Source organism: Labrus bergylta, chromosome 7, assembly GCF_963930695.1.
Source record: "Labrus bergylta chromosome 7, fLabBer1.1, whole genome shotgun sequence".
In the NCBI taxonomy this organism is placed as follows: domain Eukaryota; kingdom Metazoa; phylum Chordata; class Actinopteri; order Labriformes; family Labridae; genus Labrus; species Labrus bergylta.
In genome coordinates, this window is record NC_089201.1 from 13,450,923 (window position 1) to 13,478,605 (window position 27,683).

General features: G+C 46.0%; 1 protein-coding gene across 1 annotated transcript; it reads left to right on the plus strand.

The window, feature by feature from the left end:
- On the plus strand, positions 1-26,637 carry LOC109984837 (neuronal acetylcholine receptor subunit alpha-7). The gene is made up of 10 exons (XM_020634982.2): positions 1-159; positions 4,273-4,412; positions 8,724-8,768; positions 14,968-15,077; positions 16,027-16,106; positions 18,692-18,859; positions 22,926-23,120; positions 23,764-23,850; positions 23,946-24,055; positions 25,137-26,637. The coding sequence occupies exons 1-10, from the start codon at positions 105-107 to the stop codon at positions 25,716-25,718; spliced, it is 1,572 nt and encodes a 523-aa protein (XP_020490638.1). The 5' UTR covers positions 1-104; the 3' UTR covers positions 25,719-26,637.
- The last annotated feature ends 1,046 nt before the right edge of the window (positions 26,638-27,683 follow it).

Sequence of the window (27,683 nt, forward strand, 5' to 3'; positions counted from 1 at the left end):
CCCCCCCCTCTCTCTCTCCCTCTCCCTCTCCCTCTCGGTGTTTTCTGCTGGTTCAGGAGGAACTCCGCTCAGTTTCTCGTCTCTGAGAGTCTCGGCTGCTGAGGATGGACGCTCGGATCTTCACCCTGCACGTCCTGACGCTCTGCTGCCTCATACACGGTAGGCTAAACACACACACACACTCACACTTCAGACTGTTTGCATGTCATTCATTTTGTTTTGTTAATCAGATTTTAATGCTGTATGTTTAAAAAGGAATATGATTACAGCATCATCACTTCAAATTAAGGGCAAAAAAACTCAAAACTAACCACTTTCAGGTCAAACTTTTCAAAGATTTCGTTTTTTAAAGCTTTAATACATCCAGAGGTCTCCTGATAAGACTGCCTCTCTCTCTCTGACGACGTGCAGGAGAACATCCAGGGAAAAGATATGAACACAAAGTAATCTCACTTTGAAGGAGAAGAAATAAGAAGTCAAAAGACTGAATGCTTCAGGACTTCTCACATTTTATTTCACCTTCATCTTCTCTGGAGTCCAGACGGCAGCGTAAAGTTCTGTACATAAATCAATAAATCAGTAATGTGTAGCAGTCAGACTTGCATGCACCGGATGAAAACACTTCATGAAAAGCTTGATGAAGTACTGCCAGAGCTTACATTTTGTCTCTGAAAAGCTTCGAGAGGTTTCTGAATGCGTCCGATATCCTGCAGGTTAATAACATGAACACCTGTGCAGTACTTCACCTCAAACCCTTCATCCTGGCACTCTGACCCAGCTCCTCCATGGACACCTACGCACTCACTGATATTGATGATGATATTTAGGATGCTGAACAGAACAGAAGCGGGCTGCACAGTGATAACAGTGGTTAGCTGCCTCACAGTGTGGAGGTTCCTGGTTCAAATCCTGGTCTGACAGGAACCTCTCTGTGTGGAGTTTGCATGTTCTCCCCGTGCATATGTGGGTTCTCTCCGGGTCTAAATTGTCCGTAGGTGTGAATGTGAGTGTGTCTGGTTGTCCGTCTGTGATTGGCTGGTGAACAGTCCAGGGTGTAACCCCGCCTCTCTCCCAATGACAGCAGGGATCTGCTACAGCCCCCCCGGGACCCCGAACCGGAGAAGTGGTTTTAGATAATGGGTGGATGGATCGATCAGTAGCTCAGTCTGTAGGGCTTGGGTTGGGAACCGGAGGGTCGTCAATTAAATTCCCAGGGCAGAACAAGTCTTGAACTCGGTCTGCTAGTTGCTGGAGAGGCGCCGATTCTCTTCCTCTTGAGGTGCCCTTGAGCAAGGCATGAACCTAAACCCCGCCAACTCAGCAGCCTCTGTGCAGCCCTGTCTGTGAAATCTCACTTTAAACTGCAGGTGTATGGTCTACTGGTGTGGCTGAATGGTGTGGTAGTGTGTGTGTGTGTGTTCAGAGGATTATAACGTTAAACATCAGTTGAATCTGTCCTTATGTCTGTGCAGTCTCCCACGTGTTAAAAATCTGTTACGATTTGAGAATCGTTGAGTGTGAAACCAGCTTCAGATTCCCTCCTTTCAAAGGTGAAACAGTCGTTTTTAAAGTTGAGTTTCTCTGCAGACAGACAAGATGAAATGTGTTTACCTGATGCTGCTCCTGAACGCTGAGAGCTGCTTTTTATTTTGAGTCACAGCCTGAGGCTACGTCTGTGTGTGGACACACACACCTGCAGCCTGACCAGCTTTCCTTCAGATTAGTGTGTGTCTGTGTGTGTGTGTGTGTGTGTGTGTGTGTGTGTGTGTGTGTTCTTAAGGTGTTTCACTGTGTTTATATTTTCTCAGAATTAAAAGTTAAATCTCTGACTTTAATATTTCCACGTTGAAGTTTGATGCTTACAGCTGTGTCGTTTTCTTTTCTGCAAAGACTACAACAAACACACACTTCACACATCAAGTTACTAAAGAGGATCTGTCTTTTTATTTCCCCCACAACAACTCCATTTTAACCCCCCCCCCCCCATAAAAAGTAACCTGAGCCTCAAACAGTTCAACAGAGGCTAAACATGAAGGTTTAAGGATTCTTTAATTGCACCTTAAAAGTTTAATTTGTTGTGCAGACAGGAGAGCAATCGTTCCACGGATACATACCACACATTACGATAACAACTCAAGGATAAAAAGACTGCACAGAATCGACGATTACATCAGGTCATTACTGATCATCTTCAGATTGCAGTGCAGACTTCCTGTTAGTCTTACTCCCAAATTTCTGTGCTCCGTCTGACGGCGTGCGCAGATTCTCTTGTGCCCTACTGGAGTGTGAGTACAGCCATGAGCAACTGTACACACATCACAGGAGAACTACAAGATCACAGCAGAACTACAAGATCACATGAGAACTACAAGATCTCAGGAGAACTACAAGATCACAGCAGAACTACAAGATCACAGGAGAACTACAAGATCACAGCAGAACTACAAGATCACAGGAGAACTACAAGATCACACGAGAACTACAAGATCACTCATTCTTGCACCTCTCTGTACAGTTAAGATGACATCATCAGAACCACACTAATAAGTGTCCTGTAAATCTTGTTTTTAAAGAAGAGATAACTTTAAGAATCAGTAACACACATGTGGACAGAGCGTCGTTTCAAGTGGAAACGATAAACCTTTCTGTTACCTGGAGCTGCTGTCAGTTTTTCAAACATCCTGACTGTGACCCTCACAGCACCGACTATAATAAAAAGTGTATCGTTAGTCTCACCCTCCTCCCTCTCGGTCGGTCAGGTTCTCACCCCCTCAATCATCCTGATGAGCTCTCAGCGTCTCTGCGGCTGATGAAACCGGCGTCCATAACACCTTTGAGGCCCTTAAATATCTGACTGTTAAACCGGGAGGGATGAAAGAAGACAATCGTGAGAGAAGTCAAACAACTTTGATCGTCACGTCTCAAACAGCAGATCCACGCCTCAGTTTGTGACTCGTCCGCTGACGAGAGAACAAGGTCTTCACTTCGAGGAGCCGTCTCCGCTCTGGCTGCTGCCGCCACACACATCCGTCCTGAGTTTTAGTGGTGTTTTATTTTTAAAATATTTTTGGCAGTTTCCTGTTTTATTTTGTCGTCCCTTGAGTCTCTCCTTCCCTGGGCCTTTGTCAAACTGCTCTCACACCCTCTCCCTTTACAACTTATTGACAATTTACACATACTCTGATCACCGCGCTCCATCAGCGGCCCGCACTACGCCCTCTCCGGAGCGTGCGAGAACATACAGCTGGACTTGTCTCCCTAATCGTGGATTATGTTACAACCATAACAGCCTGATTCAAAGCCGCTGAAAAAACGATCTACTGGAGCATTCTCAAAATTTTCCATTCATCCATTTTCTTCCTTTTATCTGAGGTCGGGTCGTGTTGCGGTGGAAGCAGCCGCAGTAAACCCAGACTTCCCTCTCCCCAGCAACGTTTTCCAAAAACAGGCGTCCAGGAGGATCCTGATCAGATGCCCGAACCACTTGAACTGACTCCTTTCAATGTGAAGGAGCAGCGGCTCTACTCACCCTATCTCCACCCTCTGGAGATACGGCTCATCTCTCAAAATGCATGTTAAAAAACCAGCACAGGTCTTTGTGAGTTCATTGTCTGCTTTGACATTTAAACTTCAACACAGGGATCTTTTTTCCTCCCTTTCCGATGTTAAGAGCAGTGCCGATGAAGGACACAGGCTGACTCTGCTTTCATGTACTTTATGCTCATCGTCATCCCTCCCACAGTCTGAAACCGTGCCGTCTGACACAGATCCCTACAAAGGGAACTGTATTGGACCGTCCCACACAGTGACACATGAAGTAAATGAACATAACGGCTCCCTCTCTCTTTTTGTTTCTCCTTCTTTCCACTGTTAGTGTTTGTAAGAAAACCAGACACAACCAGCTCCACACACACATCTGGTATGCACCGATTGTGAAAATCAAGGCCGATACAGATGTTTAAAATAAGAATTTAGTGGATTCCGATGTTTGATTCATGACTTCTTTTGGTGTCAGACTCCCATGATGCCAACATTTCTCTTCTGTTTGACGATGAAAACAAGTCAGAGTTTGTCCAACAGGTGACTTCCTCGGCTGCTGACCGATGTGTAGGTATAAAGAAGCAAACATGATCTGCACACCGAGGAGCTCCTGTTTAAAGGATTTATTAACACGCTCTTCCTGAGACTTGAAAGTGTATTTATGTGTGTGTACTAAGTGTGTACTAAGTGTGTAGTAAGTGTGTACTAAGTGTGCTGTGTGTGTTTCTACAGGCTCTCTGCAGGGCGTGTATCAGCGGCGCCTCTACAAGGAGCTGATGAAGAACTACAACCCGTTAGAGCGACCGGTCAGCAACGACTCCCACAGCCTGACGGTCAACTTCAGCTTCAGCCTGCTGCAGATCATGGACGTGGTACGGACACACACACACACACACACACACACACACACACACACACACACACACACACACTAGTCATCTCTCTGTAGGAATCCTTTCTGTAAAGTTGTCAGACACAGGAGAACAACCGGAGCCTTTCAGGGACAAAAACAACAACTTTGAGTGGACTTGAATTTGCCTCAAATATTCCATTGATCTTGAGGCCACTTTTTGAAGGTCTCCGTCTTGGAATCGAAAGCATTTATTTTTACGCCCCCTAAACACAAGATGATGTTTTTATAAGTGATATTTTTGGTCTTGGTCTTTCTCGGACTCCCCCTGCCTTGGTCTAGGTCTTGACTCGGTCTGGATCCCTAAATGTCTTGGTTTTGACTCGGTCTGGATCCCTAAATGTCTTGGTCTTGACTCAGTCTGGATCCCTAAATGTCTTGGTCTTGACTCAGTCTGGATCCCTAAATGTCTTGGTCTTGACTCAGTCTGGATCCCTAAATGTCTTGTTCTTGTCTTGGTCTCGGTTGGTTTGGTCTTGACTAAAACACTGCTGCAGCCTGAAACAATCTACTAAAGGGATTTCAGAACGATTGCACCTTTGAATCATTTAGACCGAATCATATGAGACAATTTGTGTCCCATGTTTATCTGAAAGAATCTTGTTTAAACAGCGTCAGTAACCCGCTGCTGACACTGATCTCCAGCATCCGAGATGAACCCTTAGATATGCTCTTAATTTGTGTCTATGCGCACACTTTTTACAGTGTAGTAAATATGAAGAAAAACAACAAACTGAGAGAGGATCAATACTCTAATCAGACCCTCAGGATCAACACTTATTACTGACTGATAAACAGGCAATGAGTGTAAACAGACGTACACACACACACACACACACACACACACACACACACACACACACACACACACACATTTAAAGAAACTAAATGAACACAAGTCATTCATTCATAACCCACGCACATCAAACATCCATTTTCACAAACAGTCTGCCGCAAGCAGGAGGCTGACAGCAGGAGACGACTTTCATCTCTAATATCACAGCATGCTCAAGCACACACACACACACACACACACACACACACATACACACACACATACCTAAACAGGCACACATTATCAGAGTCGTCATGGCTGCAGCACTTTCTTGAGTTTCTTGTTTGGTTGTCGAACACAAAGCTGCACTCAGGTCTCAGCAGGGCACTGGCTCTCTGCAGGAGAGCTACACACAAACACAACACACACAAGTACACACAAGCACACACACACACACACACACACACACACACACACACACACACACACACACACACACACACACACACACACACACACACACACACACACACACACACACGCATGCACACTGATGGAGCCGGCTGGTGGTTGTAGAGATCCTGGCTGTAACAGAAGTTGATGTGAACAGCTGGATATCTCACCTGTTATACTTCATGAAGCGTGGACTGCATTAAATCTGTGGCCTCGAAGAAAAGGTCAGATTCTGAGAGGTGACATTGAACCCCTCGTTGAGTTCATAAGGAGGCACTTTACCCACTTTACCCAGTATTTGTGACTGCTTCTCTGCTAAAGGAAAACGTCTTCACATCCACGTTTTCTCCTGATATGGAGCTTGCTCTGTGTGTTCATGTTTTTGGATTTTATCAGGACTTTAAATTCCTCAAACTGCTCTTCAGTGAGTACCTAGAAACTGAAACTGAGCGCCGATATACAAAGTAATCAAAGCTCTCTTTGAACATCTAGTGTCCTCGTACAGAAGATACAAACACACTGATTAGTTGGAGGAATAATTAAAAATTCTCTGCTGAGCACAATATGAACATAATATATTTTGTGTGGGTTCAATGGAGTTTGGTCGATAAGCAGCGAGTCAGCATGAGCTGTGCTGAGTGCTGAGAGTTCAGCTTTGACAAACTTTACTTTATGTGAATATATAGAGAGAGGGAGATGAACAGCGGATACAGATACACATATATACAGAGCAATATATGTCACTCTGCTGGCTCCCAGTTATTGGGTGTCTGATCCAACCTTCACAACAGGGTCCTAAGTCGTTAACTGGACTCTTCTTCTCTGTCGCCCCCCCCGATAGTGGAACAAACTAAAGACCCAGCTCTTTATGAAAACCTACCACCCTAATGATGATGTTTTTGATGCTGATTGATGCACATGAAAAATGTGTGCTCAAACAGGCCGTTTGGAGATTTTCCCTTCATGACATCACAAAGGGCAGTAACCCCTCCCCCAGGTGGGTGACACTCCCACAGCTAGGTGTTTGTTCTGTCCTCTGAGTCTGCCTTCTCACCATAAACAATAGGACATGGAGCGAGAAAGCCCGAGACACCCAAACCCTTCCAGAGAGGGGGCGTGGTCAGACACAGCTCATTTACATTTAAAGCTACAGACACAGAAACAGCCTGTTCTGAGCAGGGCTGAAATAGAGGGGTTTATAGGCATGATCAAATACAGGATCAGAGTGGATTTAGAACAAGAAACTTCACACATATGTTTTGAGGAGCTCTGAGACTTATTTACACTGGTTGAAGAGAAGGAGACCTTTAAATATGTATCAAAAAGACTCTCTGGGCTTTATCCATTTTGTGTTTGACGTCTTCGTCGCAGCTTTAAAATCCTCTTTCTTGTTATTCATGACTTATTAATGTCAGATAATGACACAGATTCATATTCAACACAGAAGCAGATTTCATCTCTCAGCTGCTTCAGAAGTGGGAGCTCAGATTTGTGTTGTCAGTGTTTTATTTTCTAATCTCTGATGAGTTATACATCCAGGACCTTCCCTTGTACAGTTTATTTAAAGCAGTCAGACTTATGTAAGTATCGGGCTGCAGGCTGTGCTGAAGGAAACATATGAATCGTGTGGAAAAGCTTGATCTCAGGGGAGTTTTCCTCCAGACTTAATTTAACGCTAAAACCTAAATGAGTTCCTACATATCCAAACATCAGGACGGAGCAGAGACGTCCCAGCAGCACGATATTATATAACCACGGGGAGGTTTTATTTTACAGCAGGATGTATGTTGAAGCTGCAGATCAAAGGGGTCTTCATGTAGATTAAAGACTGGGCCCTGTTTTTGCGCTCTAAATGATTATTAGGTAAAGTTGAATCACTGCTCCAGTAGAGAGAAAAGTGAAGCGTAGAAATGTAAAAAGCTGGGGGCGCTGGTTCATTTGAAGATACATGTAAGATGTCTACTTCAGGCACACATATCAGTAATCTGCTTCATCCAAGACCTAAACCACCACGAGCACCCGGGACTGTTCGTTTAAATAGAGATCACCGCGGGGGTCGTCCTGGTCTCTGTCACAGCGGCCTGTCAGGAGGCTGCTTGGCTTTGTTGCCTCTGGGTTCTTTAGTCCAGATGATGAGTCTGTCTTTGGTCCTGCAGGCGGGTCCAGTCTAGTCTGGCTAGATCCGGCCTGTTTTTTCTGGTCTGTTCTGGTCTGACCTGGTCTGGTCTGGTTAGGTTCGTTCCAGTTCGGTTTAGTTTGGTCTAGTCTGGTCCAATCCGATCCAGTCCGGCCCGGTCCGGTCTATTTTCTGTTCTGATTCAAACTGGTCTGGCCTTGTCTATTCTGATCTTTCCTGATCCGGTCTGGTCCGGTCTGGTCTGGCTCATTTCAGTCCACTGGTCTGGTCTGGCTTGCTCTGGACCTGTTTGGTCTGGTCCGGTCCGATCTGTTTTTTCTGGTCTGGTTTGGTCTGGTCTGTCTGGTCTGCTCTGCTTTGGTCTGGTCTGATCCGGTCTTGTCTAGTTGGTCTAGTCTGTTTTCTGGTCTGGTCTGGTCAGGCCCGGTCTAGGTTCAGTCTGGTCTGGTCTAGGTTCGGTCTGGTCTGGTCCGGTCTAGTTGGTTCAGTCTGTTTTCTGGTCTGGTCTGGTCTAAGTCTGGTTTGATGAGGCGAGCGTACTAAGCCGCCCCTGCCTTGTTGTCTCTGTTAATCAGACATGTTTGTTTGTGAGGACGAGTTAGATTATTAGACCTCATCCTGAAGGGAGGCGGCTTCTACAAACCTCCATCCTTTAATTCTCTCCGTACGCTCGGCTACCTGAAAGCCTGTCAGTGTGCCAGGCATTCATCAAAGTGACGTTACTAATATCCCCCACCTCCACCCCTCTCCCTGCTGGAACGCTTCCATGTTTGAAATTAATTAAAAGGGGCAAAGGAAACAGTGGAGAGCGGACTGACTGTAAAACAGGACTACAGAGACTCAGAACCAGGACTACAGAGACTCAGAGGACCTTCAGTTCATCCGACTCTTTCTGTTTCTGTTTTCAGGACGAGAAGAATCAGGTGCTGACCACCAACATCTGGCTGCAGCTGGTGAGTTCTCTGAGCTGACATTAGAATTCTTTGTTTTCTTTTGTTGTGACCTGATTTCAGTTTCACTCCACCATGAAACCTCCTCAAACATCCGGGATGCTGCAGGTATTTTCACTGTTTTTCTTGATAATGTTCTGATGTTTTATTTCTTATCTCTCCTGAATATTATATCAAGTTTTAAAAATCACTAAAAAGAGCTCTTTGGTGTTTTTAAAATCCTTTAATAACTTTGTATGATTCAGTGTTGTAGCCAAGACCACACTAAGCGAGACCAAGACATACCCAAGACCAGAGTGCAAGACCAAGATATGTAGGGATCCAGACCGGATTAGAAGGAAAACGCCTCTTCCTGGTCTTGGTCTCGCCCTGCCTTGGTCTTGCGCTTGACTCGACTCCAAATGCTTTGATTCCGAGACGAGACCGAGACCCTCAAAAACTGGTCTCGAGACCAGTTTTGAGTACTACAACACAATCTGATTGGGGATGTACACTTTCTCCAAAGTATCACGTGCAGTTTTTAAAGCTGACTACAGTGAACAATCTTCTGCAGCTCCTCTAAATCATATTGTACTTATTGAGTCTAAAAACAGCCTCGCTCTGCTGCCAGCTGGCCCTCCTGGATCAGGATTAGAGCTCCATTACAGAACATTAAACCTGTGTCACTTCCAGCCGTTACAGATGAGTCTATCTGTGCCGCTCAGGCCGCCGGGGACGATGTGTAAACTGACTCTGCAGTAACTCAGTAAACATTGATAATGAATGGAAGCCTGCAGCCACATCTTCCCCTCCTTCCTTCAGTTCGACTTCCAGAGAGACTCCAGAGGAAACGCACAACTCCAGCTCTGACCCAGATAAGTTTCTGTGTGATGGAGGAAAACTCGCTCCGAGTGCCAACTTCTGTTCCTGCATCCATGAACACTCCATCCTCTGCTGCTCGCTCTGACACACCTTACACCTCCTGCACTCTTACACCTTTCTCTTATCTCCTCCTCCTGCTCCTCCTTTGTTCACTCGAACCTCGCCTCGGTCTGTAAAAAGCTGCTGCTCTTCTCTTCTGGCGAGCAGGGCTGACTCTGGTGTCAATGTCAGAGCCAACGGAGAACACAGGACTTCATTACGACGGCTCTCCCTAAACCCATTTCACGCAGCAGTCGAGATTTAATTAGTTTCCACATCAGGTCCTGTGGAGTCTGTGTTTGTGAAGTGGTGATGCACTAATCCGGCCTAATCTGCTCCTCTCACATGGAAAGGTTGGTTCCTCCCCGGAGACTCAGCTTTTCCTCTCTGCAGCCCCCTCCCAGGACCGACGAGTCTTTTAGCCTAATTTAATTTGGTTTTTACTTCACCACATCCTGCTCTTCCTCCTCCTCCTCTCCTCCTCCTTTTCCTCCTTCCTCCTCCTCCTCCTCCTCCTCCTGCTCTCCTCTTCCTCCTCTTTTTCCTCCTCTCACCTCCTCTCCTCCTCCTTTTCCTCCTGTCCTCCTCCTCTTCCTCCTCTCCTCCTCTCCTCCTCTTCCCCCTCCTCTCCTCCTCTCCTCCTCCTCTTCCTCCTCCTCCTCCTCTCCCCCCTCATCTCCTCCTCTTCCTCCTCTTCCTCATCCTCCTATCCTCTTCCTCCTCCCCTCCTCCTCCTCTTCCTCCTCCTCCTCTTCCTCTCCTCCTTCTCTTCCTCCTCTCCTCCTCCTCTCCTCCTCTTCCTCCTCTCCTCCTCTTCCCCCTCCTCTCCTCCTTTACCTCCTCCTCCTCCTGCTCTCCTCTCCTCCTCCTTTTCCTCCTCTCCTCCTCCTCTTCTCCTCTTCCTCCTCTCCTCCTCTCCTCCTCTTCCCCTTCCTCTCCTCCTCTTCCTCCTCCTCCTCCTGCTCCTCCTCCTCCTCTTCGTCCTCCTCTTCCTTCTCCTCCTATCCTCTTCCTCCTCCCCTCCTCCTCCTCTTCTTCCTCCTCCTCTTCCTCTCCTCCTTCTCTTCCTCCTCTCCTCCTCCTCCTCCACTCCTCTCTCCTTCTCCTCCTCATCCTCCTGCTCCTCCTACTCCTCTTTTCCGCCTCCTCCTCTTCCTCCTCCTCTCCTCCTCCTCCTCTTCCTCTTCTCCTCCTGCTGTAGTGTGTTCTTTTCCATCTGTAAAGGAGGTGAATGTGTGTGAGCCAAAGGAAACGTTTCTGATCCAGGATCTGTGTGTGTTTTTTTGAATGTCAGAGTGTTTGTTCAGCTTTTGGAAATGTTCTTGGCATTCAAGAACTCTTTGACTCTCTCAGGGATTTAAAGAAACAAAGAGAAGAACAAAAGAGAATCAGAATACAGGTGCGAACAAAGAAATGTTTGAATTGATATCATTACATTTAAAGGAGGTAGATATTTGAAGGGAGGTTCTGTGAGGTTCTTGTGGATCTTCCACAGGAGATGCCGTCAGCTCGGCCCTTATATCGAGAAACTGGTCACAGAACCGTAACTGAAGCGAGACTACACACCACTGCAGACTTGTACCGAGTAATTTAACAAATCTTAAAGGTCCAATCATCTGAGGCGGGTTTTAAGCCTCCTGACAAACTGTTACACGGCGCCCGCGTGTCAATTAGGTCAGCTATACGCCTTATTGTGAATAACTCTTGTCCTTCATCAAATCAAAACTGATGAGTCATCAAAACATTCACCCCCCCGTACAGTGTGTGTCGATCGAGACATGAGCTAATCAGACCTATTTGTTTTTTTCAACCAGGCTGTAAACATGTTAATCTCTGCTGTAAAAACAGGCTTTTTAGAATGGGTGTGTATGTGACTTCCTCTGCTTCTTCAGCCAGCCTCTAGTGGACACTCGAGGAACTGCAGGATTTTACACTTCAGCATCGGCTTCATTTTTTAATACCAGAGGTTGTCGCTTGATTCCAACCATAAACAAGATGATCTGAAAAAGCTGCAGAGTCTAGAAGATTCAAATAAATAAATGAAACACAAACACAGAGACGCCAAGCCCTTACACTCAGAGAAAAACCTTATTGACAAACTTTTGAGTGTCTTGATTTGAGTCAACAACACTTCAGTTTGTCCACCTTCCATACAAAAGCAGCACATGTTCAAATGTTTGCAAGGGGAACCTCAGATTCACAGAGATGTAAACATGTAACGTCTGCTTTGTGGACAGCGAGCTCACGGCCTGTTAGGAGACGGTGTTAACAATCACTTAAAGAAATAAACCTTCAAAGTGCTGCTGGTCACCCTGACAGTCCCGTATCTGGTCTGAAAGTCGGACATGTTTAATCCTGTTAAGAAGCAGGAACTAAAAATGTCCTCACATAGCCAGAAATAAGCAATAACTCTGTGAGGGAGGATAATCCTGTTAAACAACCTCCAACATCATCGAGTCCTAAACGTGTTATCTAGACTTCTCCATCTGGGCGAGTGTGTGGATTACGTCTCTCTCTCTCTCTTCTGCACGTTTTCCTCTTGTTGCATCAGTTCCTCACTTTTCTTTAGTGTTTGCATGTTTTCTTTCGCTCTCGTTCTTTTTGGACTCGTCCAGCCTTTGAACCTTTTTCCACATGTACATTAAGAATACATGAAAACACTGTCCTCTGATATCTGGTCTGCTTCTCTTTGTGGAGTGCTGTTGTAACTGATCTAGTTAGAAGGTAGTGATGTTGATAAATTGATTCTCCAAGTTGTGAACATCAACTTAAGACACTTTCATTGAAGAAGTCCGGTGGCCTCGGTGTGATTCAGGAGTGAAGTTGTAACGGTGCATTATTCATTTGGTTCAGTTTGGTTTCACTCTGCACCAAAACCAGTCACATGTTGAGTACTGTAGCCAGCCACTAGTTGGAGCTGTTGCTCCGATCAGTGTCTGAACTTTGACCCCTATGATTAACAACAGGACAGTGGAAAAATGGCGACCCATATCGCGACGCAGTTTGGCAGAATTTAGATCTATAAAATGGTCTAAAAAAGTTTCATGTCGGCTGTTTCAGGTTAAACTGACATATCGACCGGAGCGATGTGTAACCACACAAAGCACAGGCAAGAGACCTGCAAGAAGGACTGAAGGCTGGTGTTGTTAGCAATGCTAACGTTAGCCATGCTCTGCAAACCTAATTGACATTGTATAAAGGCGGTCAAATTCAACCCACAATGCACTGCTTTTTTGGTTTACTTCCCTCGCTTTGTTCGGATCGCGTTCTCACCTACGACGAACTGAACTCTGGAGCACTTGGAAGTGATCTGAGAAAACCCCTTTTTTAAGCGGACCAGAGTTCAGTTCTTTGGTCCGCACTAGAGTTAGTTTGAGCGTTCACACCACCCCAAACCAAACAAGCTAAATGAATCTCTCTAAGAAAAAAGAAGAGTCGTTAATACTCTCAACTTTGAATCCCTACAGGAAAGATAAGATGAGATTGAAGTCAGTATTTTTACCATTTCTTTAATTGGATGTTAGATGATGCCTTGAACTGCAGATCAAATATCCGAGTCCAAGAAAATAAAATTGCACCAAACTTTGCACATTATGAGAACCTCAAAACATCAAACACATTTCTAAAAATATTTCCTCAAAGTTTCCCCCAAGAATTTACAGTCTTGTAGTTCAGATCCAGAAACTTCAGAGTCTGGTCTTGTGATTTCTAAGGAGCGGGGATCACTGATGCCGCTGTGACTTCCTGTGAGGAGAACATTTGAGCTCAGTGACAGCCAGTAAACAAGACTCGAGGAGACGAGTGTGACCTTCACAGCCACAGAGCGGGGAGCTCAGAGAGAGAGATGTGATGGGGAGGGAGCCGGCCACGAGAGCTGTGAATGTAAATTAGACATCAGCACAGTCCTGATGTGTCATGGCAGCACAGGCTCCTCTCTCACAGCTGCTTCCAAACACACAAAGAGAAAAGAATAAAGAGCGTCGGTATAATCCAGACAACAACAGGCTGCAAGGCGGAGGTCAACAAGGGACGAGCGGCTACTTATCAGCTGCTTTTAGTCAAAACACAAATTGTTAAAGTTTATAGTTCTCACCGAGCGGCTACCTCCGGCGTTGAAAAGTGTAAAATCCAAAGTGTAAAATCCAAAGTGTAAAATCCTGCAGATTAACATGTTTACAGCCTGGTTCAAAACACCAAATAGGTCTGATTAGCTCATGTCTCGATCGACACACACTGTACGGGGGGTGAATGTTTTGATGACTCATCCGTTTTTTGATTTGATGAAGAATAAGAGTTATTAACAATAAGGCGTGCAGCTGACCTGATTGACAGGTTAGGAGCGGTGTAACGGTTTGTCAGGAAGCTTAAAACCCGCCTTAGCTCCAGCTCTCAGCCTGTCGTTAGGTTGACTGAAAGTTAGAGACAGCATTTCCAGCATGGAGACCGCCATCGATGGAACTCCAGCACCCCCTGCAGGAACATACAGGGGAACGTCACTCAGGCTTCGTCCATTAATAGAGAACAAACCATATGACGTATTTTTGTAGGCCAACCCAGAAGTAGCATCGCCATGGGGTCTAACGAGAATTAACATATGGGATTTTTGCATTGGATCATTGCAGAAAATAACCTTGTGATGTCACTAGCGTTATGCTTCAGACGATCTCTGATAAACTAATCCACGTAGCTTAATAAATTGTTTCCTAACCTAATATTTGCCTGAACCCGAAGATTTTACCTACAGGAGACATCACGGACTAGTGAGAGAGTTCCCGGCCTCTGTGTCCGGCGTGATGACGTTTAATGTCCCTGACAACCACTGTCGTCACATTTAGCCACTTGTTAGCAACCGCCTTTTTAAAGACTCGTAAAATCTTCAAAATTCACAAGTGGGGGTATTACCTAACGTAGTTTATGTGGTCTAACAAAACGCCAACATCTCTTAAGCTTGTGTTAACCAGAGAACTTATTTCAGGCGTCTAACCACAAACCCATTCAAAATCCCCATTGACTTTTAGACGTTAGACCCCATGGCGCTCAAATGCTAACTTACTTCTGGGTTTTAGGACTCATTCCTGTGGCGCTCTATAACCACAGACTTCTGTTCTCACAGATTTTACAGAGAACAAACTTTAAACTTTATGTCTCATAAAATATGAGAGACAGATCCAGACCTCAACATGTTTTCTGCTCCAGGACAGTTACAGCTTCTTTCAAAAAGTAGTCTTTTTCTTTTAAGTGAACAAAGTGTTATTGTGAAAACTTGAACTAGGCTGTGTTTCTGTGTGCGTCTGTGTTTCAGTACTGGACAGATTTCTACCTGCAGTGGAACACGTCCGACTATCCTGGTGTGACCAACGTCAGATTCCCCGACAACCAGATCTGGAGGCCGGACATCCTGCTGTACAACAGGTACACGACCTCCCACATTACAGACGATCAATAGATGCTCGCTTCATGAGTCAGCTAAGATGTCGTATAAAGTCTTATTCTTGACTCAGAAACCTTGGGGGTTGTGGTTGCCTCAGCACCTCTAACCCGAGGGGTTCCTGCTCAGAGTGACTTGAAAATTAATTTTGGAGTCAGAGGAGTGTTGCATCCAAATAACCCTCCATCCTCCACCCACCTCTTGGCAACATTTCTGTAAAAAAAGGAGGAACAACCGGATCAATTTGTCTCCTATGGCCTGAGGATGTTTCAGTTCACGGTGAGACGCCCTGAACGATGACGGTTCACTTCCATCCTTTAGTTCTGATTCGGTAAACAAGCTAGCTCAGCTCATTCCCTCCTGTCATCAGCGCTAATGTTGGCGTCTCTCCTGTCAGGGTTACAGCACGCGGTTAAAGCATGGTCGCTGCACGCTGTGGGAGGCTCTCTGCTGGGTGCTGACGAGTGTCTCAGCTCATTAACCGAGCTGCGTTAGGGAGAAAGTTTGAACCTGGCAGGAGGTGAAGGAGGAGGGGGAGGGGCTCTCAGAGAGAATATTGACCCGGCTGGCTTTAATGAGAGGGGGTCAATGAGCGCCATCAGAGTCGGACTTTGAAATGTTATCGGGCACTGGGTCAACTTTTACAGTGAACTCAGAGTAGTTTGAAGTTTTCTCCCTTTGAACAAACGCTCATAGAGAGAGAATAGGTGTTTCAAAGTTTAACAGTACAGGCACAGCTCATCCGGTTTGGTGCTCTGGGTGAGATTAGGATTGGGAGCAGATGCAGGTCACCCCAGGTCATGCCATTTTGCAACATAATAATTTAATTGTACACATTATATTGGTCCGTGTGTATGATCAGCTGTAGCCATGATGAAACTTCAGTGACCTTTAATGACCTCTCTGATGTCTCCATGTCATCTGTCTCCTCAGTGCTGATGAAAGGTTCGACGCCTCATTCCACACCAACATCCTGGTCAACTCCTCTGGATACTGTCAGTACCTGCCACCAGGTAACACACCAACAAGCCCCGCCCATTACACTATCGAAGAATGATCCGCCCGTGTCTGTATTAGCATTTGTGCATCTTGTGATGAAATTTGAGAGTATCCTAAAATGAATCTGAATGTAGTCAAATAGAGCTTTCACTCTTTTAGAAAACTCCTTTTAGAAGGCTGAGCGTCATTTGTGAACACAAACAGCTGAATGTTTCTCTCTTCACCTGGAGTTTCTCCTCCAGCCTCCTCGTATTTATTCTGCAGAAAGTCAGAGTGAGCTGATGTGAGAACGCAGCAGGATATAATCAGGAGAATTCACCTGGAGTGAGTGGGAGGGGGTGGTGACGTTTATTCCCTGCACGACCATAGACTGTCTGCACGCCACCTTTACCATCTCTGTGCTCTAATGAACCTGCTGCATTATGTTTCCTGTCCTCCAGTATGTTCTTCTCCACTCTTTAGTTCAGATTGAGATTCTGTTCAACAAAGACGTAGCATTGATATAAAGACAAATATTCTCATTATAGCATCTTATAGAGGACTCTGATGCTTCGTCCAATACTTCCTGGTCGCTCTTATTACCTCAGGAGACCCCCCCCTCCTGTCTGACAGGGATAGTCTCCTTCTGTGAGGTGCATGTGTGAACAAGTCAGGAGGATTTTAGGAGCAGTCCTCCTGAATGTATCTGGATATTTTCAGGAGTCTATGTGTGAAAAGGCCTCATGAGTGTTTCTGGTTTACATCAACAAACGCTTTTTAAATCAGATGTGACTTCATGTGTTCGGATTGTAAACATACTGGAGCATCAACATTGAGCTGATCGCCTTTAATGTTGAGTTCAACAATGACTCCTTTGTCTCAAATCAAACATAAAGACGTGAAGAAAATCATTACAGCAACCAATCACCCGAACTGCCTCAGAGGTGCCATCAAACGACGCTATCAAACCCTGACGGGGGGGGTCAACATGAGGTTGAGGGGTCAACAGGGAGGAGGTCAGGAGGAGTTATGGTCCTGTTGATGAATGACCTGAGACTCATCACGACTTTTAACCAGGCAGCTGAACACTGAAGATATATGACCATTCTTTTTATGGACTCAAACATCAAATAAAAAAAAATCTCACAATAAAGGAAACAAAATGCGATCAATCCGCAGACTGAACACCAGCTGATAGCTCAAACATGACACGTCAGGGAGATGAAAGAAAGCCATCGTTGAATCAGGAATCAATAAGTAATAAAAGTCCTAACGGCTCTATTACCTCTGACAGGTTATTGATCAGAGTGGGGTGGGGGCGGGGGGGGGGGGGGGGGGGGGGTCAGGAGGGACAAAGACCACAACATGTGTTTGTTATTGCATGATGTAGAGTCCTCTGATTTAACCCTGATCCTGATGTTTGCATCCTCGGCACCATTTCTCTCCTCGTGTTTGTTTCCCCTCCCGCTCCTCTCATAATGAAACTTTCCTCAGCGTTATTCTTAATCTTCTATTTTTAATCTGTGTATCTCCTCGGCTGTTTCCTGTTTATTCTGCTGCAGCAGCGTCCTCATTCCTCCTCCGGGATCATTAAACTTTCATTTTTTTTCTTTCTGGAGACAGCAGGTACCGGCTGTCTCGGGATCCGATTGAATTCCCCCGGCTGATCTTTGCAAAGTCAATAAAGAAAAAAAACCTCCAACATGTTTTTTTTTTCTCCTGATGGTTTTCATGTTTTCTTGTTTACCTGTAAAAAAAGAAAAGCACTTCACTGCTGATGTTTGGAGTTGCTCTGTGAACTCTTTGTCCTCTTCTCTGCGTCCTCATTCCCCGTGTCATTTTGTTTCTGTCGCTCCAATCTTTGCTTTTCTGTCTGCTCTGTAATTTCTGTCTTTCAGCTTTGAAAGCTTGATCTTCTTTTCCCGCCTCAGTCCTTCATTTTCAGTAATTACTTTAGACAGATTTGATTGGCTATTGATCTCTCGCTCCAACTGCAACTCGAGCTGACACAAAAATATTCATCAGCTCTTGTTCAGATCTTATTCTGCACAGGGGTGCGGCTCGTCAACAGGCAACTGCTTGAGACCCCAGACCAGCAAGGGGGCCCCTGAGGGCTCAGACACCTTCACCAAAGAAGTGCCCCGAAATGTGCAAATTCTGCAACGACAGTAGGAAACCGCCCTAAGGGGGTGCCATCTGACAGTACTCACTGTGGTTGCCCTGCTGACCATTGCAGCATTACTGCTGTAGAACCAGAGTTTGTCAATGAAAGTCAACAAAGATCCATCTAGGAGAGGAGAGAAAAACAAAACAGGTTAAAAAAGGGAAGAGGAGCAAGGGTCGGGACGCTGGCGGACAGGATGGTGATGATCGTTGGAGGTTTCTGTCTCGGGCCCCAATCGTCTCTAGAATCGGCACTGAAGAAAATTTAGAGAGAGAACCCACACATGCACGGGGAGAACATGCAGACTCCACACAGAGAGGCTCCTGTCAGAAGGGCATTTGAACCAGGAACCTCCTCACTGGGACAGCACTAACCACTGCAACACCGTGACGCCTCATGCATTTCCCTCCCTTCTTAAATTTCTCTCTCCTCCTCCTCTTTTGTTTTTTCTCTCAGGGATATTTAAAAGCACGTGTTACATCGACGTCCGCTGGTTTCCCTTTGACGTGCAGCGCTGCGACCTGAAGTTCGGCTCGTGGACGTACGGCGGCTGGTCTCTGGACCTGCAGATGATCGAGGCGGACATCACCGGATACATCGCCAACGGAGAATGGGACCTCGTGGGTAGGAAAATATGAAGTGTTCAGATTGTTTAGTATTTTGTTCGTCTTTGCTCTCTGATTGGTCCAAACATTTTTGAAACAGCACAGTTTCGTGTAATTGAGCTCTGTTTGTCCTTCTAGTTTAAAAAAAGTTCCTGAATTTACGACTCTTGTTACATATCGAACAATGCACCTTGACCTACCGTGGTTTAAGACAACGTGCAGAATCACAGAGCTCGAGCGACTCTCAGATGTCAAATATGCGATCAGGAAATCAAACCTGCAGCCTCCGCTCTCCTGAGAAAACCTTCTTCAACATGCTGAAACCTGGCTGCTGAGATGTGCTCCCATTCAGCATTAAGGCATCAGAACACTCCATCAGACATGATGTCAAATGATCAAACGGCGTCAGAAAAGTGCTTCCCCCGACACCTTTTCAACGCTGAAAATGTGGGGGCGAAAATGTGCCGATTTCTGTCACTTTCATGAAACCAACAATTGAACGCTCGCTGCTGCTTCTCAAAGTGTTCGGGGAGCTCTGCAGAGACGAGAAAGTAATCTCAGTTTGAACATTAAACTCTCTCTCTTCTTCAGTCTCTTTAGAACTTCTTCTTTCTTTTCACAAACCTCGATGGTGTTGTTGTGTCATAAAAATATTTTGTTGGTTCTGGACTAAACACTGTAAACACCAGAGTGAACCGAAGAGGCAGCTGGAGGAGAGCAACAACTCCTGTCGTCAGAGGTCAAATTAATGCTTTTTTTATCAGAGTGTGAAGGAAGACGTCACCTTAAAGACAAGTTAAAAGAGACTCAGACGTTTGTATTCACAACCTGCACCAAGTCAGGGCATTTCAGGAGAACAGAGCAGGTGTGAATCGGGGTATTCTGGGTTCAAAACAAACGGGAAGCATCCATCTGTGGTCGAAACGTTGCAGATAAATTCTAACAAGTAAGACAGTGTGCGGGAGTTGACCTGTTTTTGAAAAGTCACCCTCCTGTCTTATGAAATAGATGGGCAACGATTGAGATTGAGATTGCAGCTGGTTCAAACGAAGCCGTTGGTGTTCCTGTAGCTGACATGTCGGAGTCCACTCCCTGACAGCGAGCGTGTGTGTGTAAAGCTGCAGGCTCAACCCTATGAAGCCTCGCTGCAGCTCAGAGGTCTGCCTGGTGAGGAGGGCCTCCTATCAGCGCTCCCATCCAGCATTAATCTGCTGCTAATTAAATCGTCCTGCTGCTGCAGTTGCTGCCAGACGCTCGCTGATCCCGCCGGCTGCTGGGAGCGCTGCAGGCCGTGTTTGTATCAACCACACCGCTGACGAGTGCCAGATCAGCCAACAAAGCGTGACCCATGAGTGACATTTATATCATCACATTTCAGCCCGGACTTTCTTTTCCAAAACAATATATATATATATATATATATATATATATATATATAGACACACACACACACACACACACACACACACACACACACACACACACACACACACACACATATATGTATATTCACAGTGGCGGTTGGTTTAGAGTCATTTCACCGCGACAGGTCTGACACTCTGTGACTGTTTAGCGATCATCAGAGTGACAGCCTGGGGGAAGAAACTGTTCTTATGACGGGTTGTTTTTGCGTACAGTGTTCTGTAACGCCTGCCGGAGGGGAGGAGTTTGAAAAGTTTGTTTCCGGGGTGTGAGGAGCCTGCAGTGATACTACCTGCCCGTTTCCTGGCCCGGGACTGGTATAAGTCCTGGATGGGGGGCAGGTCGACACCGATTATTTTTTCTGCAGTCCTTATAGTCCGTTGCAGTCTGTGTCTGTCCAGTTTGGTTGCAGATCCAAACCAGACAGTGATGGAGGTGCAGAGAACAGACTGGGTGAAATTCTGGCTAAGAAGACGTTAAAGACACTTAAAGACAGAGATGTTCTCTGCCATGTTTGTACTTCCTGGTCTGCTTGCTCTCATTACAGGTATTCTGTCTGAGGTAGCCCGACCTGGAACGGTTTGAGATCAGGGAGGCTCTGACTCGATCGGGAGCAGTAAAACAATCACACTGACGACATGCACTCAGGGATTATCTATGATGAGCCTCGACAAATCAGACAGATCTGCAGTTTGTAGCAGCTTTAAATTGGAACAGCCATCTTAGCTTTGTCCCACTGCTTCTTGTTTTTATGCGAAGCTAAACATGCTAAACTAAGCTAACCAAAGCTTCATGCTCAACACAGAGAGGAAATAATCTTCTGGTTCAACTCTGAAAAAGAAAGCCGGCTGATATCTTCCTCAGAAAATACTCAAACAACAATCTGTCCGTAGGCCGTGATGATATCTTAGACTTAGACCGGGTTCATTAACGTGGACAAAAGAATCAAAAGCCTGCGCAGGTCACCCAGCGTCTTAGCAAAGGACGACCTCAGAGCGGCTGTGGGACACTAACGACGTGCAGGGGAGCGCGCTGAGTCTCAGGGGAGTTAAAGCCTCTTCATTCTGAAAGAGAAAATGAAATGGAAGGAGCCGATAGCAGAGGAAGGAATGCAGCCTCCCCCAGAGACGCTGCTCAGCCAATGGGACGCTAACAGGAAACTTAATTGAAAATCTCAGCAGCATGTTTCCCATTTAGCCCTCCTCCTCCTCCTCCTCCTCCTCCTCCTCCTCCTCCTCCTCAGCAATTTTAGCACAGATTAAAACCAATGTAGTGAGGAGCGTGGCCGTGTGAAGCTGCACTCTGATGCAGAAGGTTAAAAAGAGAAGCAGGGACTTTTCTTCTTCTGCTAATCCATTTGTGAAATAAGGCCAGAAAAGAAAAGTGTGAGTTAAGGAGAGGGCGCAATTTAGGGAAATAAATCATTAAGTACAGCGACCTGAGTGAACGTTCTGCTAACAGAGATGCATTAGTTTGTTTTATTCATCAGCTTTGTGAATAAATAACGCCGTACTAACAAGATGGAGACTACTTAAAGTGTAACCACCACTTATCACACTCCCAGCACCAGAGGAAGAAACGAGCGGACAGTACACGAGCAGCGCGACCTGCTTCATCATCAGCTCTAGATAGATATAGAGTACATAGACTCTTTATTGTCATTGTTTAAAAGAACACTATGAAACTTTTTACAGAAGCAATCCTGTACAGCTGCGTTTGCAAAAAGAGGTTCACATGTTATAAAATATATTTGTAGTTACATGTTCAGTGAGTAAATAAATAAACAGTTGTGGTGGCTGAATTAATATATGAGTATTTATGTGCCGTGCCTGGGTAAGAGCACATATACTGTATATATAGAGAGAGATTTAGGGCGAATAATTGAACAGTTATAGTGCAGTGAGTGAATATGTAGAGTTATTATTGTGCAGTGAGTGAATGAATAAACACAACAGATGCAGGGACTGAGTAAATAAATAAACAGTTTTAAAGCTGTCCATTAAAAAGGAAGCAGTGAACAGTTAGCAGCAGTAAAGTCATTATTGCGCAGTGTATTACTGTTAGTTGAGGGGGGGGGGTGTTTATGGGATGAGGAGTTTGTCCACAGCTGTGGGAAAGAAGCTGTTTCTCAGTCTGTTTGTCTGTATGGTTCTGAGTGTATACTGAGGGAAGTGAACATACAGCGTCCTCTTCCTCGTTTACGTGCAGACTAGTGTCGAGTGTATATTGTTTTTTCCTGTAGTCAATTATTATTTCATTTTTTTAATCATAATTTTTTCCTGCTTCAATACTTAACAACGATCATATTTTTAACAGTCACTGAAGGAGAAAAAACTGTGAAATTGACATTTAAAACAGGCTTAGTGTGGAAGTTACAAAGGCGGCTGAAGTTTGGTCTTCCTGAAGGAAAGTCAAAATAAACGTCTCTGTGAATACAAATGTCTCCCGTGATTTATGCAAGTCATACAGCGAGTCCTGTGTTGTTCTCAGTCCCTCAGGAATTTAATATCCTTTCTTAAATGTGTAAAAAACATCTCTTGCACCGACATGACCTTCATTATCTGGTGAGATTAATTCAACTTTACTTTTCCTTCTTTCAGGACTCTGTATCTGATGCGGCAGATTCAGTCAAGAGAAACTTGAACCTGGTGTTTTCTTTGCAGAGGTTCCTGGCCGCAGAAACGAGCGTTTCTACGACTGCTGCAAAGAGCCGTACCCAGACGTGACCTTCACCGTGGTGATGAGGAGGAGAACGCTCTACTACGGACTCAACCTCCTCATCCCCTGCGTCCTCATCTCCACCCTCGCTCTCCTCGTCTTCCTGCTGCCCGCCGACTCTGGAGAGAAGATCTCCCTGGGTAAGAAGTTTGATCTGTGTGTGTGTGTGTGTGTGAAACTGTATCCATGCTGATGAGGACTCACAGGTTTAGCTGTGACAGGTGCAGCTCGATACGTCTATTATTAAAGCCGGTGATGCTGAGCGTGGACCAAATCCTCCCCCACTCCTCCAGCCTCTCACCTGTGGAGCAGCAACAAAGATCCACACAACAGGAACTCACTCTCACACAAGCACACAGAACAAAACAAACAAGCAAAGATTTCACATGACTGACAGAGCTCTCACTCGCACACAAACACAAACAAGCACCACAAAATGCAGGAGAACAGAATAATACAACCAGGACAGGTACAGCCAGTGTTAAAGGGCGGGACATGTTTTTGCACATATTAGGGATTTAGACCCTGAAGTCTGCATAATGCAGGATTTAAAAATGTGCAAGCAGCTCCGGTGCACAGAGACGCTGTTTGCTTTGAAGCACAGTTTTGTATGTTCTTGTGAGAGTGAGCACAGATTTAGTAGCTGCAAAAGCTGAGCGATCACTGAGTGAATCAGGCCCTGACTAATGATAGGTAGCTGATGCAACTGCATGAAAAAAAACAACCTGTACTATCTCCTCTTAAAGTCCCTTAAAGGTGTGACTCCTCCTGTTGTCTCTGCAGGTATCACCGTGCTGCTCTCTCTGACCGTCTTCATGCTGCTGGTGGCTGAGATCATGCCGGCGACATCTGACTCAGTTCCCCTCATAGGTGAGCTCTTCACTAAAAAAAGGAGCCATCACTTTATCCTCCTCCTCCTCCCCCCTCCTGCTCCATCAGTTTAACCTTTGACCTCTGGGTTTCAGCTCAGTACTTCGCCACCACCATGGTGATCGTGGGTCTGTCCGTCATCGCTACAGTTCTGGTTCTGCAGTATCATCACCACGACCCCGACGGAGGACACATGCCTCAGTGGGTCAGTCCCTCCTTATCCTTCTCTTCCCCCTCCTCCTTCATCCTCTTCCTCCTCCTCCTCCTTCTCTTCCTCCTCCTCCTCCTTCATCATCTTCCTCCTCCTCATCCTCCTCTTCCTCCTCCTCCTTCATCCTCTTCCTCCTCCTCCTCCTCCTCCTCCTCCTCCTCCTCTTCCTCTTCCTCCTTCATCCTCTTCCTCCTCCTCCTCCTCCTCCTCCTCTTCCTCATCCTCCTCCTACTCCTCCTCTTCATCTTCCTCCTCCTCCTCCTTGATCCTCTTCCTCCTCCTCATCCTCCTCTTCCTCCTCCTCCTCCTCTTCCTCCTCCTCCTCTTCATCCTCTTCCTCCTCCTCCTCCTCCTCCTCTTCATCCTCTTCCTCCTCCTCTTCCTCCACTTCCTTTTCCTGACACTTTGAGTTCTTAACGAGAGAGGGCAGTCTTCAGTTTGAGAGCTGATTGGACATTAACATCAAATTGATTTATTAAACAGAAACACACACACACACACACACACACACACACACACACACACACACACACACACACACACACACACACACACACACAAATGCATGCTCCCCTGCTCCCCCTGTGGGAATCTGAACTAGAGGAATTGCATTAAAGTGGCGTTTGGTTTGAAGGTCAGAGCTCTTACGTCAGCTGTGTGTGTGTGTGTGTGTGTGTGCGTGCGCGTGTGTGTGTGTGTGAGGTGACTGCCCCGCTCTAATGTGCGTGTGTTGTATTTGAATGTCCCCTCTGACAGTGAAGCGCTGTGAGGGACCAATCACAGCAGCTTCAGTTCAGCCTGAGAGCAGAATGTTTGGACTTGTAATGTGGATGTAAAGTTGTATGAAATAAAAGAAGTGTGGACATGTTGTTAATGTGGTTGTCAGAGGAACAGTGGTAAAGGTGTGACCAACGTTCAGTTTGAGTTTGATTAGTAAATATTTAAAGGAGCAGTATGTAACTCTGACCCCTAGTGTTTAAAATGGGTACTGCAGTCTAAATTCTAAACATGAACTGAACTGTCTCCCGTGTTCTCCTCCTGTCTGACCTTCTGCTCCTTTTCTTCTTCCTCTCAGACTCGGGTGATTCTGTTGAACTGGTGCGCCTGGTTCTTGAGAATGCGGCGTCCGGGCGAGGCGAAGGTCCGCCTGGCGTGTCAAAATGCCTCGAAGCGTCAGCGCAGCAGTCTGTCCAGCCTGGAGCTGAGCGTCAGTCAGGGCTCTCTGCGACATCAACCGCCCGTAACCAACGGCAACCTGCTGTATGTGGGCTTCAGGGGGATGGAAGGGCTTCACTACACCTCCTCTGCTGAACCCGAGCTCCTCTGCTCTCGGCTGATGGGAGGCGGCGTGGGCGCGGAGGAGGACATGCTGAGAGCAGGGGGCGGAGCCGGAGGAAGGGGAGGGGGAGGGGTTATAGGGGGCTTGACCGTGGAAGCGGAGCTGAACCTGATCCTGGAGGAGGTGAGGTACATTGCCCGGCGTTTCCGCGGACAGGACGAGGAGGAGACGCTGTGCAACGAGTGGAAGTTTGCTGCGGCGGTGATCGACCGGCTGTGTCTGGTGGCATTCTCGCTCTTCACCATCCTCTGCACCATCGGCATCCTCATGTCCGCTCCAAACTTTGTGGAGGCCATTTCTAAAGATTTCTTCAGCTGAGGAGGAGGAGGAGGAGAGCTGACCGACCGATCCTGATGTCTTTTGTTTTCTACTCTAATAACGTACAGACCCAAACCAGCAACCTGAACGTCTGTCCCCCCAAAACCGTCTCGCTCGAAGCCCAATGGTTCCCACTGAGGACTATTTAATGTTTTTTTTTTTAAACTCACTCATTTCTTTGATGTAAAACGTGTGACTTGCTTGAAGCCTTCTGAATCATAGCTTACATCTCCTGTGATTTGTTAGATTTGTTGTTGTTCTCGTCCATCTATGTGTCCGGAAAAGCGACCTCTGGACCTCTTGCCAACCATCGTCTGTCATCATCTGAGAGACCATATCTGCCTCTGGGACCGGATGTTAAATCTCTCTGAAGCCGGTGGTTGTCGTAAACAGGCCCATGAGTGTCCTCTCATCGTTCCTCCTCCACTCTGATAATCCGATGCACACAGCAACGCAGGAGCCTCATTCGTCGACAGAGTCAGTCACATAAATAACTAAAAATAAACTCTTGGACATAAATCAGCATGATACAAACTATCTATAATGACAGAAAGATTCATTTGACATGTATTTGGATTTTAAAGTTTGTCCCATCTGTTAAGATGGAGGAGGCAGAGCTTGTGATCTAAAGACCCTTTTAGTTTTAGAAAACCATGTGATGTTTTTTGGTGGGCGGAGCTTAGATGGTGGCAAACCAATCCTCCAGGCAAGTAAACATAAAATATAAATATAAAGAATGAACTTTGTGTCATGCAAACGTTCTAATACCAGGGTTCATCAGAAGCTGATCAGAGGTGTCAGCGTTACCTGGAGGAGGCTGGGTTCATAGTTCATGGTGTGAGTTTGTTCAGGGGGAGCAGTCGGCTGTAAACATGTCCAGTCTGATTACTGTTCAATCTGTCTGATAATAAATGTATTTTCTTACACAGCCGGCTCTGATGTGTAACTCTCTTCACCCTCAGTGATTCAAGCGAAACGCAGGCTGTGATGACACGCTGCTCTCTCCGCCCCTTTGACCTCCACACTGATAGAAGTTAAATCACTGGGACACTCAAGTCGTTCTTCACGGATAAAAAATGTCAGGATGTAGTACGCAGGAGTTGCTGTGCCCGCAAGTCCACAACGTCTCGGTGTGCGACCCAAAGCAGTCTACCTGGCTTTTCGTCTTTGTTTGGTTTTTGTTGTAGTCAAGACCACACTAACCGAGACTGAGACAAGACCAAGACCGAGACAAGACCAAGACCAAGAGAGGGCGAGACCGAGACAAGACCAAGACCAAGACCAAGACCAAGACCAAGACCAAGACCAAGACAGGACGAGACCGAGACAAGACTAAGACCATAAATATCTCTGAATAATTGTGTCTCATCTTGTGTTTAGGGGGCGTGTCCCTCACTCAGACCGTAACACCGGGAAGGTTGAGGCCGTAACCATGGGGATATTGTTCTTTTAGAAAGAGGCGTTTTCCTTCTAATCACAATAATGACGTGGAGAAACAGACGATCAGTGGTGGTCTTGACCGGTCTTGATTTAAAACCCAGTCTGAGACCGAGACAAGAACGAGTAAAAATGCTTCAGATACCAAGGCGAGACCAAAACTTTCAAAAAGGTCTCGAGACCAAGGCTGATTTTGAGTACTATAACACTACTCTGACGTATTCCATCTGTTGTTTGTGTGTAAATGTTTGCATGGTCTGGGAGGACTATGGGACTGAATCATAAAGTCCTGAAAACCTGATGACCAGGGACAGTTAGCTAACAACAGGCTGTAGACGCTCCCAAAGTCATATTTAGCAGAGAGAATCACTCCCATGATTCCCCACCAGCCTCCACTTCATCTTTTGTTATTGTTTTGAATGAGAGCCCCCTGGTGGCCGAAATTTACATACTGTGCCTTTAACATTTTAGGAGCATGAAAAGCTGAAAAGCTGACAAAAAAGGCACATAACACTTCTGCAGCATCAG